Source organism: Salvia splendens, chromosome 21, assembly GCF_004379255.2.
Source record: "Salvia splendens isolate huo1 chromosome 21, SspV2, whole genome shotgun sequence".
Taxonomy (NCBI): domain Eukaryota; kingdom Viridiplantae; phylum Streptophyta; class Magnoliopsida; order Lamiales; family Lamiaceae; genus Salvia; species Salvia splendens.
In genome coordinates this window covers 2,756,070-2,770,300 of record NC_056052.1, presented here as the reverse complement: position 1 = coordinate 2,770,300, position 14,231 = coordinate 2,756,070, and the positions used below count along the sequence as shown (strand labels likewise).

Here is a 14,231-nt window from a genome sequence, read left to right as displayed (position 1 = left end):
TTTTAAAAAAAACGAAAAACTGAAATTTTAAGAGAATTCAAAAAAACCAAAAAAACAAAAAAAAACAAGAAAATCATAAAAGCATTTTCATGATATCTAATAAATCCTCAACAAACTATAACAAGTTAAATCCCTAATATTCATTCAATGCTTCCAACTTCTAAGTTTCAACAACTAATTGGGATTTCACTGCAAGTCTTCAGTCTTGAATAACTTCCAAGTTTCAATTACATTCTTGCTCAACTTTGGGTCAATCTTTTGTCTATAGTTAAACCTGAAAAATAAAATAATCTCATAAGTTATTGATAATGAGATGAATAATTCATGAATTTCCAAGAAAATGGTACAGTAATAAAGACTAAAGGGCAGAGGGGTTCAAAATATTGAAATATCAAAATTTTAAAAATATGGGGCAAGGACGACAGATCTGGATTGATTAGTACAATGATAATTATCAATTTCACCATATGAACGCAGCTTCACTGATTGAATATCTGATTAATACTTTCGATACTCATTTTCAAATATCAAAGTAGACTTGAGCAAACTAAACAAATTCAACGGTTTAATCATTGGAAAATAAATAGTATTAACTTACATATTAATGCCTAAATACAAGAATTTTGGACTTATTTTAATTTTGCACACTAAATTGAGAGCTTTGAAGAAATAAACAAACTTAAATGAAAAAATCCTAGTGCAATTTCGTAATACAGTAAATAGGAATTAAAAAGATGAGTTGAGTTGTTACCTTCTTATGGAGGCGGTGTGGATGGCTGGAGGGCGGGGGCGACGGCGACTGCTGGAGGCGACGGGCTGGAGCACCGCTGGAGGCGACGGGCTGGAGCACGGGCTGCACGGCTGGAGGGAGGAGGCGGTGGGATGGATTAGAGATAGGAGATGGGGAAGCTTGCTGGCTTGGAGAGAACGAGAATGGAGGCACGAGGAATTCTTCTAGGGTTAGAGATTCAAGAAGGAGAGAAAGAGGCGGATTCTTTAGAGTGTCCACAGTGGTGGCCTTCAAAGGCCACCAAATGTGGCCCGGCCACCATTCGTGGCTCTCTTGTGGCCTTCACAATGGTAAAAGTCAAAATTATAACAAAAATAACAAGGGCCACCAAATGTGGCCCTTTAAAAAAATATTTAATTTATTTTCTTTTTTAATATTATTTTTTAATTTAACTATATTAAATTTTTGTAGACTAATAATTTGGGATCTAACATAATTTAATAAAGTTACGAATTATAGATAAATTTTCGTCGTATTTTTTATAGGGGAAAATTCTACAATGAAAATTTTTAAAAAACACAACATAAAAAGATAAAAAAACGCCACCGCTAACTACTCGGTGGCGTCATCGGAATCCGGCACATCTTCTTCACCTCCTCCACCGCCGCCGACACCGGCCCCACTGCCGCTTGCTTCACCCGTCGCCGACCCATCGGAGAAGCCCAACTTCGACCTCAACCTAAGAATGAGGTCGTAGTACATATTCGGTCGGTAGTCCCCGAACCGCGATGGTTGGCGAACCAAGTTCCTCTGCTGGGATGGCTGGACCCGGAATTGGGGCGAGTGCGGACTCCACGTCTGATTGGGGAAGTTGCCGTATCCCGAGTCTCCATACCCCGGGGAATTACCATCTCCACCTTGTATTTTTTGTAGTGTTTGAGAGTGTAAACTGAAGGGATTGGAAGCGTAGAATGAAGTGAAAAAATGGAAATGAGAGTATATTTATAAAAAAAAAATTTGAAATTTAAAAAAAAATTATAATCCGCGGCCCAGCCGCGAAACGCGGCTCGATGCAATGGAGGGCCGCGGCTCACACGGCTCAGCCGCGTGAAGGCCGCGGCCGCGGCTCAGCCACGTCTCTCGCCCTAGGGCCCCGGCTCTCGGCCTCTGCAATGGGGGGCCGCGCACCGAGCCGCGGGCCGCGGCTCCCCCATTGTGGACACTCTTACGGGTTACAGATTGGGAGTATATATATATAGAGGAGTGATCAAGGTCTAACTAATTTTAAGTGTATCTCAGCCACACATCTTATTACTACAAAGTAATCTTATGGCTTAAATAATCTTGCAGATTTTTATAAAAAATAATAGCCAAAGGGCATTTTTAGAATTCAATATCTCAAATGTATCAACATGAATTGTCTTCTGCGCAATTTGTACAATCTGAATCGAATTCAGCTTACGATTTCTTCCAAAAATATGAAATTCAAAATTTGTTCATCATCATGAATCGTCCAGATTTGTTCTTCATCGTAAATTGCGTGATTCCCAAATTATTCATCTCACTTTATTTCAGATTTCTGATCTGTCTTCATCGTGAATCGTCCAACACGATTGATCATCCACGATTTGTTCCTCCAGCGCGATATTTTCTGATTCATTAATCACGATTCATTCCTCCATTGCGATTGATCAACCACGATTCATTCCTCCAGCGTGATTGATCAATCGTGGCTGATCAGTGACATTTGAATCCTGATCACATGGATTCAATTTCGATACGATCATCGGAGGATTATTTCGATATCTAAGATGAGTTCCACGTTAGGTTCGTCCATTTCATTCTCTTTGCTATGATGGTGCAGCTCCGACTTGTCATCGTCTTCATCATCGTCGATAGTTATGATTAATTTTGGTGTTAAGGTGAAAGAGTGGCCTGGAGTCTTCATTGTACAACTTCCAAAAGGTTTGTTGGGGTAACGAGGCGAAGTAAGGACTGCTCCTCTTGAAGAAAATGCAGGAGGAAATGGATAGTCCTAAGTGGTGGTTTTAGTTCACTTCTTACATGTATTTAATTCACTTTCTAATGGTTTTAGTTCACTGTTAATGAGTTGTTTTGTTGAAAACTTTTTTTTTTCGTTCAGCATAGTTATTTCATTACAAACTTATATTTGGGTTCACTATAGGTACGAATTATTTAACTGCTTTATATACTCCCTCCGTTCTATAGTAGTAAGTCATTTTGTCATTTTTGTACGTTTCATATTAGTGAAATCATTTTCATTTTTAGTAAAAGGTCAACACATTTCCCGTTCTTAGTTTTCCCTCTCTTTTACTTTATTATCTCTACTTTTTCATATCTCCAACTTGATTATCTTTTTATTTAATACATTTCACACCTTTTTCTTAATGTCCGGGCTGAAAAGAAATGTCACCGTTAATATGGAACAGAAGAAGTAGTTCATTTGTGAACTCTATATTGATTAGATACATAACAAGTAATTCATTTGTGAAAAAAATAGCTAGTAAAAATCATCTGAAACTAAATAGCTATCAACTAAACATATAAATTTTTTATATAATATATAAATGTTAGTTACAGACATAATATTGATTTAAATGAATCGAATAGGGTTTACGGCGAACTAAATGAAACATGTTATGAATATATCAAATTGGTATCATATTCGCCTTCATAGACGCCAAGCTTCCAAGAATCATCTTAGCCTCAGCTTTCATTGCTCTAGATCTTTCTCTTCGTCTTTCTTTAAGTATATCAACAGCTTTCAAAAGATTAACAATTGTCCTATCATTTATAGAAACTATAAGCATGGATCACAAACACTTCACTCTAACCATGAAATACTTCACTCTATGCACATTTTACTTCACTAAGATGAAAAAATAGAGCACTATAAGCACGGATCACAAACGCTTCACTTTAACCATGTAATACTTCACTCTAAGCACATTTTACTTCACTAAGATGAAAAAACAGATCACTAATAATATGGATCACAAACACTTCACTCTAACCATGGAATACTTCACTTTAAGCACGTTTTACTTCACTGAGATGAAAAAAGAGATCACTAATAACATGGATCACAAACACTCCACACTAAGCACGTTTTTACCTCACTGAGATGAACAAACAATGCACTATAAGCATGGATCACAAACACTTCACTCTAAGCACGTTTTTACCTCACTGAGATGAACAAACAATGCACTATAAGCATGGATCACAAACACTTCACTCTAACTGTAGAATACTTCACTCTAAGCACATTTGTACTTCACTGAGATGAAAAAACAGTGCACTATAAGCATGGATCACAAAAACTTCACTCTAACTTTGGAATACTTCACTTTAAACACGTTTAACTTCACTGAGATGAAAAACAGATCACTAATAACATGGACCACAAACACTTCCCTCTAAGCATGGAATACTTCATTCTAAGTACGTTTTTACTTCAGTGAGATGAAAAAAATAGATCACTATAAGCAAGGATCACAAACACTTCACTCTAACCATAGAATACTTCACTCTAATCGTGTTTTTACTTCACTGTGATGAAAAAAATAGATCACTATAAGCAAGGATCACAGAAACTTCACTATAGACATGGAATACATCACTCTAAGCATGTTTTTACTTCACTGATATGAAAAAAATAGATCACTATAAGCAAGGATCACAGACACATCACTCTAACCATGGAATATATCACTCTAAGCATGTTTTTACTTCACTGATATGAAAAAATAGATCACTATAAGCAAGGATCACAGACACATCATTCTAACCATGGAATACATCTCTCTAAGCATGTTTTTACTTCACTGATATAAAAAAAATAGATCACTATAAGCAAGGATCATAGAACTTCACTATAACCATGGAATACATCACTCTAAGCATGTTTCTACTTCACTGATATGAAAAAATAGATCATTATAAGCAATGATCAAGACACATCACTCTAACCATGGAATACTTCACTGATATAAAAAAATAGATCACTATAAGCAAGGACCACATAAACTTCATTATAACCATGGAATACATCACTCTAAGCATGTTTTTACTTCACTGATATGAAAAAATAGATCACTAATCACTATAAGCAAGGATCACAGACACATCACTCTAACCATGGAATACATCACTCTAAGCATGATTTTACTTCACTGTGATGAAAAAAATAAATCACTATAAGCAAGGATCACAGAAAATTTACTATAATCATGGAATACATCACTTTAAGCATGTTTTTACTTGATTGATATGAAAAAATAGATCACTATAAGCAAGGATCACAGAAACTTCACTATAACCACATAATACATCACTCCAAGCATGTTTTTACTTCACTGATATGAAAAAAATAGATCACTATAACCAAGGATCACAGAAACTTCACTATAACCATAAAATACTTCACTCTAAGCACGTTTTAGTTCACTTAGATGAAAAAACAAATCACTATAAGCATGAATCACAAACACTTCACTCTAACCATAGAATAATTCACTCTATGCACATTTTACTTCACCGAGATGAAAAAATAGTGCACTTCACTATAAACAAAATATACATCACTATAATCATGTAAGCACTTCACTGTAATCATGTTATCACTATAGAGTTAAAATATCACTACCACATGTTGTAAATGTGACGTAATTATTTAAATTGCGGTTTGGTTTCAATCGATTTCTTCAAATTCTCATAATCAGTGGCGATGAATAAATCGGCACCTGCCTTGGAATGTAGAAGTCTTGCATTTTCTTCTAACGTTTAAAACATACAAAAAAATGAAATCTAAATCAGTTGAAGAAATGTTAATAAAAAATGAATTCGAAATTGGTAGGACAACTTACATTTTGAAAAATCTTTCTGATTCGAATCCATTATTCGACGACGGAATGAGAGAATCGGATTTTGAGGAAAACGGAATGAGGCGACGACGACGACTGAGTGAATCGGCGTTGAGTGAGAATTTGAGGTTTAGAGAAGAGGAGAAGAGCGATGGCGGGCAAAATGAGAATTTGGAAATGAGAGAGGAATTCAAGTTTTAACCCAATTTCATTTGTTAAATGACTATTTTACCCCATCTTCTTATAATGAACAAATTCATTCTTATAGTGAAGTCAAATCTGGATCAATTTTGAAAATTACATGACTAAAAATCTTGATTGAAATCATCGCGATTCACACCTTGTTTAAGTCTAGCTAATTAAAATCTTAAAATGTTGTTCAAAATTAAAATGAACTTTAATATATGTCTTCAAGTATTTAATTATAGCGTTTAAGTTGCTATTAATTAATCATGAAAAAATCACCTTGATCAATAAATTTAATGATATCATTTTTAATAAGATACTTTTTTGGAAAAAAAAAATCCTAAAATTACCACGTTTTGTAATATTTACTACTACCACTACCGATTGCAGAAGATGATCTTTAAAAATAAATTGTGGGCGCCCATAAGCTGATACAGTGATACCACGTTTTGTTACTTTTGCCACAAATAAATCCAACTGGTGACATATTTGTCTTTAATTTACACCACTTTCAATGTCATTTTCCAAATTATGATGGGATAAAAACTGATCTATCATTTCCTTGCATAATAATCATGTGTTAATATTTCGCTTTCAAAATCTTCACACAGGATTGTGCTATGTTGATTATGTATTATTAATTAATTAAAGTAAAGTAGGAGTATATGTCAAACACATAATTTCATACAACCCGATTTGTAACACTTCCAACTACATGAATTTAGTAAAAAAAATCTTTATAATTATCATCTTAAAATGAGGGTCAACAAGTCCTATAAACATAGGCCGACATAACTCATCAATTTTATGATGTGATATTAATGAAAAATTAATTTAAAAAGTTAAAAATAGAAAATGAATAGTAATTACTATGAACTAGTACTAAAAATGGAAAAAACAATTAGTTATAATATTAAAAACTAAGTTTATAAATAGAGTTGATTTTGTATACTGTTGGCCAAAAAAATCAGGGGCGAATTCATAAATATCTATGGTCCAAAACCAACAGGCATTAAAAACGTTGTGCTATCTATCTATCTATATACAACTTTATCTCAAAAACACTATAAAAACCCACACATAAAAACCACAACTTCATCATCATTGTAAAACAAAACATCTCAAGTTGAAAAGGAACAGATTTCTTTCTGAGTGTTTGCTTTGAAATGTCGGATATAGCTATGCTAGTGGCAGAAGAATATGAGAGGAGAGTCAAGAATTCAAAAGAGAAAGGTGAAGAAATTGGGCTGCTGTCTTGTGTGGGAGTTTTCATAGACAAATTCAATGGCTCTTCTTCTTGGATGAGAGAGAAAGTGAGGTTGGAGAGAGAAAAAATGGTGAAGATTTTGGAGCCCAAATCACAGATCACTCTTGCTGCTACTACTGGTCTTTTTTCTGCTTGATTATAAGTATTATTTTTCTAAGTATATATGTTTAGATTTTGCAAGTTGATATTGTATATTTTGTTGTATTAATTTGGTGTAACTTTGTCATTAATTATAGGAATTATGCTTGTGCTAATACTATACTATTTCCTTTCCTTTTTTTTCCTGATAAAAACAAATTGATATAGATAAGATAAGCTAGTATTGATGAAATGGAAGGGAATCTATTCAAGTACTAATAAGTATTGAGAAAAGGGAGAATTAAAGTTTAAACTTTAATTAACATGCAATATTCAAATCCATCCTTTTATTTTTACTCAAGGAGAGTCCTATTTAAGCTTCTTTATTGTGAAATAATGTAATGCCAGACCCTTGGCAGAATATGGCTATCGATTTATATACTATTTTAATTACTAATATTATTGTGATTTGGGATGCTGGTTGATCTAGGAATTGATAATCGTTGGGTAGGAACAAACGAGATAATTAACTAATATAGAAATAATTATATTCTCTCCGGCCACCAAAAATAGTCGGAGTTTTCTATTTCACGATGTTCACAAAAATAGTCACGAAAGTTTCTTTCAAATTATTAACACTATTTTATCTAATTTTTCTCTTTTTCACTTACTTTACCCACTTTAATAAAATTAGTAAATGTCAGAATATTCTAACTATTAATCTTTTAAGATATATACTAAATAAAATTGATGACCAAAAGCAAATGTAATTATTATGTTTACTTATATTAGGATAAAAATGATTTTATAAATAAGAGGAAAAAAACAGGGAATATACCAATTATTGATTAGCACAAAGTTAAAAATAATATTCGGCTTATAAAAAAAGTAAAAGATCATCAATATTGAAATGTATACAAAAGTTTTCGTTCAACCTCAATTACTACTATTTTGAAGACTTACATTTAATACCTGAACTTATATTATACTCCCAAAATATAAGGTGAAAATGAACTGGGCTTTCAATTAATACTACTCCCAAAAATAAAGAAGAAGGTTCAGATTTTGAAGCCCAAAAATAAAAATTTAAACTCATTAAACATATTTTTTTTATAAAACACAATGGAATTATTTTTAATTTTTTTTTACTTTCCTTTTCTCTTCTATTCTAACTCATTAGACATATTTTTTCTTAAATATGATACCAAAACGAAATATCTCAACTATGGAAAATGAATGGAGTATATGTTAGATATGTCACATTTCATAAAGTCTTGTTTAATTTTGAAATAATATACTAACTCTAGAAGGAAAATTGCATTAAATGTTGTGAATGGCATAACTGTATAGGCATGAAGCGGGTAGGATTCCACGTAGGATATGAATACTTGGCCCCACTTTACAGCCACACATGAACTCGAATTCATATCTTAAGATAGTATTTTCGGACCGAAAATGAGATAGTGTTATAAGGTGACTGCTAGCTTTATTGAGATAGTGTCATGTTAGGAAATAACAAAATAGTTATCTTAAGATAGTATTTTCGGATCGAAAGTGAGATAGTGTCAGATAGTATTTTTACGATGATATTTGATTAACAAGATAGTTTTTATAGATAAAAATTATAAGGACAAAAATAGCCTTATGTATTTAATTTGTTTTATGGATCTTAAATACTCCATATAAATTTTAATTAAATTAACTATATTATTGGTTTATTAAATAAATTTGATAACTTATGATTGATTACTAAATATTACTACTGCTATTATCATTACAACAAAATTGTGATAATTATTCTTCATTAAGGCACACAAGTTTAATTATACTCAATCTCCTTCATCATCTCCTCTATTACAAAATCAGAATCCAATTTCAACTCGATGACCAAATTCAGCTCCATCTTCCCGTCCCATTGCAAGTAGCCTAAAATCGAAGCCTTCGTGGAGAGGTCAAGCGGTGATCCGCCTGAAGGAGGCAGCGACGAGGAAATCGATGTCCTTGTGCGGAATGAAATATTAGTTGGAGACGATGGGGAAAATATAAATTTGGACGGAATTCTTCTTGAGCTCGAGAATATTCCGGTCGGATGAGTAGTCAATTCCGGCAGGCAGGCAAGACGAGGAAATGATCGGCGCCTAGGTTTCGGTTCAATAGGGAAAGTCGGTGCGAGGTCTCCGACGACACGAGCCATAGAGAGCGTGAGATGTGGGGAGAAGGGGACGAAGAAGAGGTGTGGGTCTTCGAGATTGTGAGTGGGGAAGGGGCTGCGGAGGAGGAAATTGTAGAAGAGAGAGATGGGGAGGACGGGGAATTCAAAAGGGGGTGTAAGGGGTGCAGAAATTTTTTTTGAAAGTTGTTAGACTGTTTTGATAGTTGAGAAGAAGCGTCGTCGAGGAGAGGTATGGGGAGAAAGTGGATGTGGAAGGCGGGAGGGGGAATAGAATTGTTGCAGAAGAGAGAGAAAGTGAGGGTAAAAGTTAGAGAGAGAGAAAGAGAAAGAAAAAAGGGCAATATTGACTATCTGGAAGAATCAGTAGACTATCACATCATTTTAGTGGTATAGTCTAATCTCCATTTTATGGATATTCCATCGGGCCGAGACGGACTTTTCACTTTTTTCGGACTTAGAGATAATGGTAACATGACAATCAAACATATGAACTATCAAGAAATATCATACCAATCAAACGAGCTCTTAGTAGTACCTTTTTTTCCTTTTCTCCGCTATAAAAGTTAGTAGTAGATTTAATAGAAAAAAAAAATCAAACCAAAAGGCAAGTGCAAATCCTTTTCAAGTCTAATTTAATATTTTTTCGATACAATTATTTGTATCAAATCTTGAAAGTTTTTTTTATTAATGGTAAAGAAAATATCTCAATCAATAGCATATTTCAATCACATCTATTTTTTATAGAATACTTAAACTAATTAATTAAATATATAAAATCAAATAAATATCCATACAATAAGACAAATCAAGTTAAACGACATAATAAAATCGAGTAAGCTAAAAGTTTTGCAATTTACACCTCGTACTTTATTGTTAGTTAGACACTCTTACATCAATATTTCGACAGTCATAATTTCTCTGCGGCAGATTTTATTCTAAAAAATGAAACAATCAGTACTGGATGATAGTTAGTAGTTAACTAAACGATAAAATATTTTCCACTAAGCACTTGATCCTTTACCCTGATCTTAAATTCTTAATCAACCAAATATTAGTGACATACTTTCCTAATTAACTATAATCATAAAAAAAATTAACTCTCTATTTAATTTTCTATCTAAATTTTTTTAAGAGCTAAAATTTTGATAATTGGAGTTAATACAATTAAAAAAAACTGATTAGCTCTTTATATGACAAAAATTAACTCTCAGTTTAATTTTCTATCTAAATTACGATGTTGATGCTCGAAAATTAATGATCTGGAAAATAAAAATCCTACTTTATCGATTTCATATAACTTTGACAGCAAAATTTCCACTTCACAGTCTCTGGTCCCTATGCCCTCTCCCTCTCTCTCTACCTCTGTCTCTGTTTCGCAACTTAAAATCAGCCATAGGTAAGCAGTCTTCAACTTCCTCAGCTCTTTTGAAATTTTCACTTCAAATTTTTAGTTTCAAGATCTAATTTTTATCTCAGTTACTTATTTTGTTCACTTCAAAAGAGAGCTCAAAGTAGAGATCTATTTACTGGATATGTTTCGCCTTCTGTTCTTCTTCTTTGTCATTTTGGTAATCTCTCTCTCTCTCTTTCTAGCTTGTTCTATACAAATTTTGTTAGTGGACAAGTGAAAGATGTTTCCTTTTCTTGAATTGTTCTTACAAATTTTGAATGACCAAATTCATCACTTAAAGATCGTATTTTTATCTCATTTTTTATATGTGGTGTTTTTCTTGAGTTAATTTTAGGGGTAAATGTAGCTGGAAATAGCAATTGGGTTAACTCAGGCAAAGAAATGATACAGCTTTCTTTTTTGTATGTTGATAATAGCATTTACCCTTTTTTGGTTGAAGGAAGTGTGAACTGAAGAACTGAGCTTTTTTTTATTGAAATGTTCATATTTGGAATTGGATTTATGGCAGAGTATTCAGTTGTACTAATTGGGAAAATTTGGGACAAGCTTTAGCTTTAGACTCTAAAAAAGAAAGGAAACACTTTTGGTTTTATTGCAACTATGCTATTTAGAAATGCAAGAACAATTTAAGCTGTAAGGATGGTAGTATGTTAGTGTTCATGCCATTTCTTAGTTGTGAAGTTCAAATCATTTGTGACATTCTTCAAGATTTCCATTTGAGATATTTGCAGAGAGTATAATTGTGTGTCGCTGATAAAGCTAATTTTTGTTTTTTAGTTTGTGGTAGTGATTCTAAAATTTCCATTTTTAGTTGCAAATTTGGGCTTTTAATTGGTAATGAATTCCAGAATCTGATGCTTGCTACTGTGGTTCCTGTCTCAGCTGTTAGGGTTCGGGTCGAATGGTGCAAATACTCAAAGGATTTTGACTCCAGAATCTGCTGCTCATAGAGGTATAGCTTGCTTTTCTGTGCTGCCTATTGTGTTCTTTGTCTTTACGGAACTCCACATAATCGATCTTGAATACTTGGCCTTGTGTCATAGATCATCGGGCACAAACCCGATTCTGTTTTTGATACTAGTTGTTCAGTTTCATGGACAGCTTTATATGTAGGGAAAAGAAAAGCATTGTTATGATTCTGTTTTCGTTGCTGTGGAACGTTCTAGGTTAACTATATGTCTGTCTACTGATTCTCGTGGTTTGTTGAGTTCGGCCGTGATTCACTACCATTACATTCAACTCTTAATAAACTCGTTCAATCACCACATAAGCGAGATGACACTCCCTTTTGTTATCTATTAGTTGTCGTTATCGTGAGATATCAAAATTGCAAGCTGGAGGGACTTACAATCATTTTTTCTATTGTTTTGGAGTCAATTGGGATGCGTATAACTAAACACAATTGTCGCGTTTTTTTGCAGATGATGGGGACGTATCGTCTAAGCCACTCAAAATGAGTACCGTGAGGCACGACGTTGCAGGTATTTTCACACTTGTTTCATATGTCATATGGATCTTTTGTGAATCTAGCGCGGTTTATGTAGTGTGTTGATGTGTGTCGTTATTGCTCAGTGGGAGGGATCGGTGCGAACTGGGGTTCACAAGCATCGCACCAGATAAAACCCGACTTAGTAGTGAGGATGCTAAGGGAGAACGGGATTCAAAAGGTAAAGCTCTTCGATTCTGATTACGACACACTACGAGCCTTGGGAAAGTCCGGGATTCAGGTCATGGTTGGCATTCCGAATGACATGCTTGCGAATTTCGCCAGTAGCTCGAAGGCTGCTCAGAAATGGGTTGCGGAGAACGTCACCCGTCATATCTCCAACAACGTCATGATCAGGTCAGTCGTTCTGTTCAACGTATTCGTGTCTTTTTTTTCCCCGAGCCTGGCTATGGATTGATGACACGAGTGGTGGAGGTAACAGGTATGTGGCCGTTGGGAACGAACCTTTCTTGGCGACGTACAACGGTACCTTTCTCAAAACGACGTACCAGGCTCTCAAAAACATCCAAGAAGCCCTAACGAAGGCCGGCCTCCACGACCAAGTAAAGATCACCTGCCCAAACAACGCTGATGTCTACTCGAGCGATAGTGGCTTGCCATCGGGAGGGGACTTCCGAGCTGATATCCGCGACTACATGGTGCAGATCGTGAAGCTGCTCAATGACAACGGAGCCCCATTCACTGTCAACATATACCCGTTCATAAGCCTCTACACGGAGCCCACGTTCCCCGTCGAATACGCCTTCTTCGACGGGGACGCAACGCCACTCACCGACCAGGGGATGACCTACACCAACATGTTCGACGCCAACCATGACACGCTTGTGTGGGCCCTGCAGAAGAACGGGTTTCCCAACATGCCTATCATACTCGGCGAGATCGGCTGGCCCACAGACGGCGACCGGAACGCCAACCTACAATACGCGCAACGATTCAACCAAGGCTTCATGACTCGCATGTCGGCCGGGAAAGGAACCCCGATGAGGCCCGGCCCGATCGACGCTTACCTCTTCAGCTTGATCGACGAGGACTTCAAGAGCATTCAGCCAGGAAACTTCGAGCGCCACTGGGGAATCCTCCGATACGACGGGCAACCAAAGTACCCTCTCAACCTTGGGACCACAAACTCGGCCACTCTCATCCCGGTGAGAAACGTGACCTACTTGGATACGAAATGGTGCATCATGAAGCCGAATGTGAGGCTCGACGATCCTAAGGTCGCGGCGAGCGTGAGCTACGCGTGCAGCCTAGGCGACTGCACGTGCCTCGGATACCAGACGTCGTGTGGGAGCCTGGATGCGCGGGCGAATATATCGTACGCCTTCAACAGCTATTACCAGATAAACAATCAGATGGACGAGGCTTGCGACTTCAACGGGCTGGCGACGGTGACGAGGGCCGATCCCACCATCGGAAACTGCAGGTTTAATGTGATGATCAAGCCATACTATGCTGGTGCAGCTACACTTGCAGGATCTTTCATCAAAACAGTGTTGGTTGTGACCCTTGTTTTCTTGAATTGTTTGTGAGTTTTGAGCTAGAATTTGTCTTCATTTTATTTTTTGGTTAATGTAGAGGAAAACTGGAATTATTCTAGCATTGATTCAATTATCAAATCATGTTCTTAACTTTATTTCATTTTAGCTTGATCATATTCACTTTTTTTTATGTTATTTTATTTTATTTTTGAAGTATTAAAATAAAAATTAAGCAGGTCAAGCACGCATATTGCCTAGTTATGTGTCCAATCAATTATAATGGTAGAATGCTTCCCTTTTCTCCCTTTTACAATAATTATGATTCATTGAATATATCATGTGACAATATGTCCGAGCCACTGAATTTTCAGAAAATAACTGTCCTCCCTCTGTCCCTGTTAAGGATCTAATTCATCAACGTCGAGTTCCAGTTACAATCAAGAAACGAGTGCCGAAGGTATCGAGCGCCCAACGCGTTGGGTCGGCGATTGCTTCGGTGGAGAGCGGTTGAGCGC

The 14,231-nt window shown here is 35.7% G+C and overlaps 1 protein-coding gene, 1 long non-coding RNA gene and 1 pseudogene across 4 annotated transcripts; 1 reads left to right on the top strand and 2 right to left on the bottom strand.

Annotated features, from left to right (window-relative positions):
* On the bottom strand, positions 1-992 carry LOC121784553. The gene is made up of 2 exons (XR_006046727.1): positions 752-992; positions 1-274 (listed from the first exon to the last, which is right to left on the bottom strand). It is a non-coding gene; the product is annotated as an uncharacterized LOC121784553 (long non-coding RNA).
* A 7,974-nt stretch (positions 993-8,966) lies between these two features.
* On the bottom strand, positions 8,967-9,588 carry LOC121785310 (annotated as a pseudogene).
* Positions 9,589-10,616: 1,028 nt separating this feature from the next.
* LOC121783244 (glucan endo-1,3-beta-glucosidase 6-like) lies at positions 10,617-13,876 on the top strand. 3 transcript variants are annotated; one of them, XM_042181258.1, is made up of 6 exons: positions 10,617-10,716; positions 10,797-10,888; positions 11,614-11,683; positions 12,153-12,212; positions 12,304-12,574; positions 12,660-13,876. In XM_042181258.1, the coding sequence occupies exons 2-6, from the start codon at positions 10,853-10,855 to the stop codon at positions 13,765-13,767; spliced, it is 1,545 nt and encodes a 514-aa protein (XP_042037192.1). In that variant the 5' UTR covers positions 10,617-10,716; positions 10,797-10,852; the 3' UTR covers positions 13,768-13,876. The 3 variants fall into 3 exon arrangements, with proteins under 3 accessions (XP_042037192.1, XP_042037193.1, XP_042037191.1); XM_042181257.1 differs by having other exon boundaries at positions 10,633-10,716; positions 10,822-10,888; XM_042181259.1 differs by lacking the exon at positions 10,797-10,888 and having other exon boundaries at positions 10,618-10,716.
* Positions 13,877-14,231: the final 355 nt, after the last annotated feature.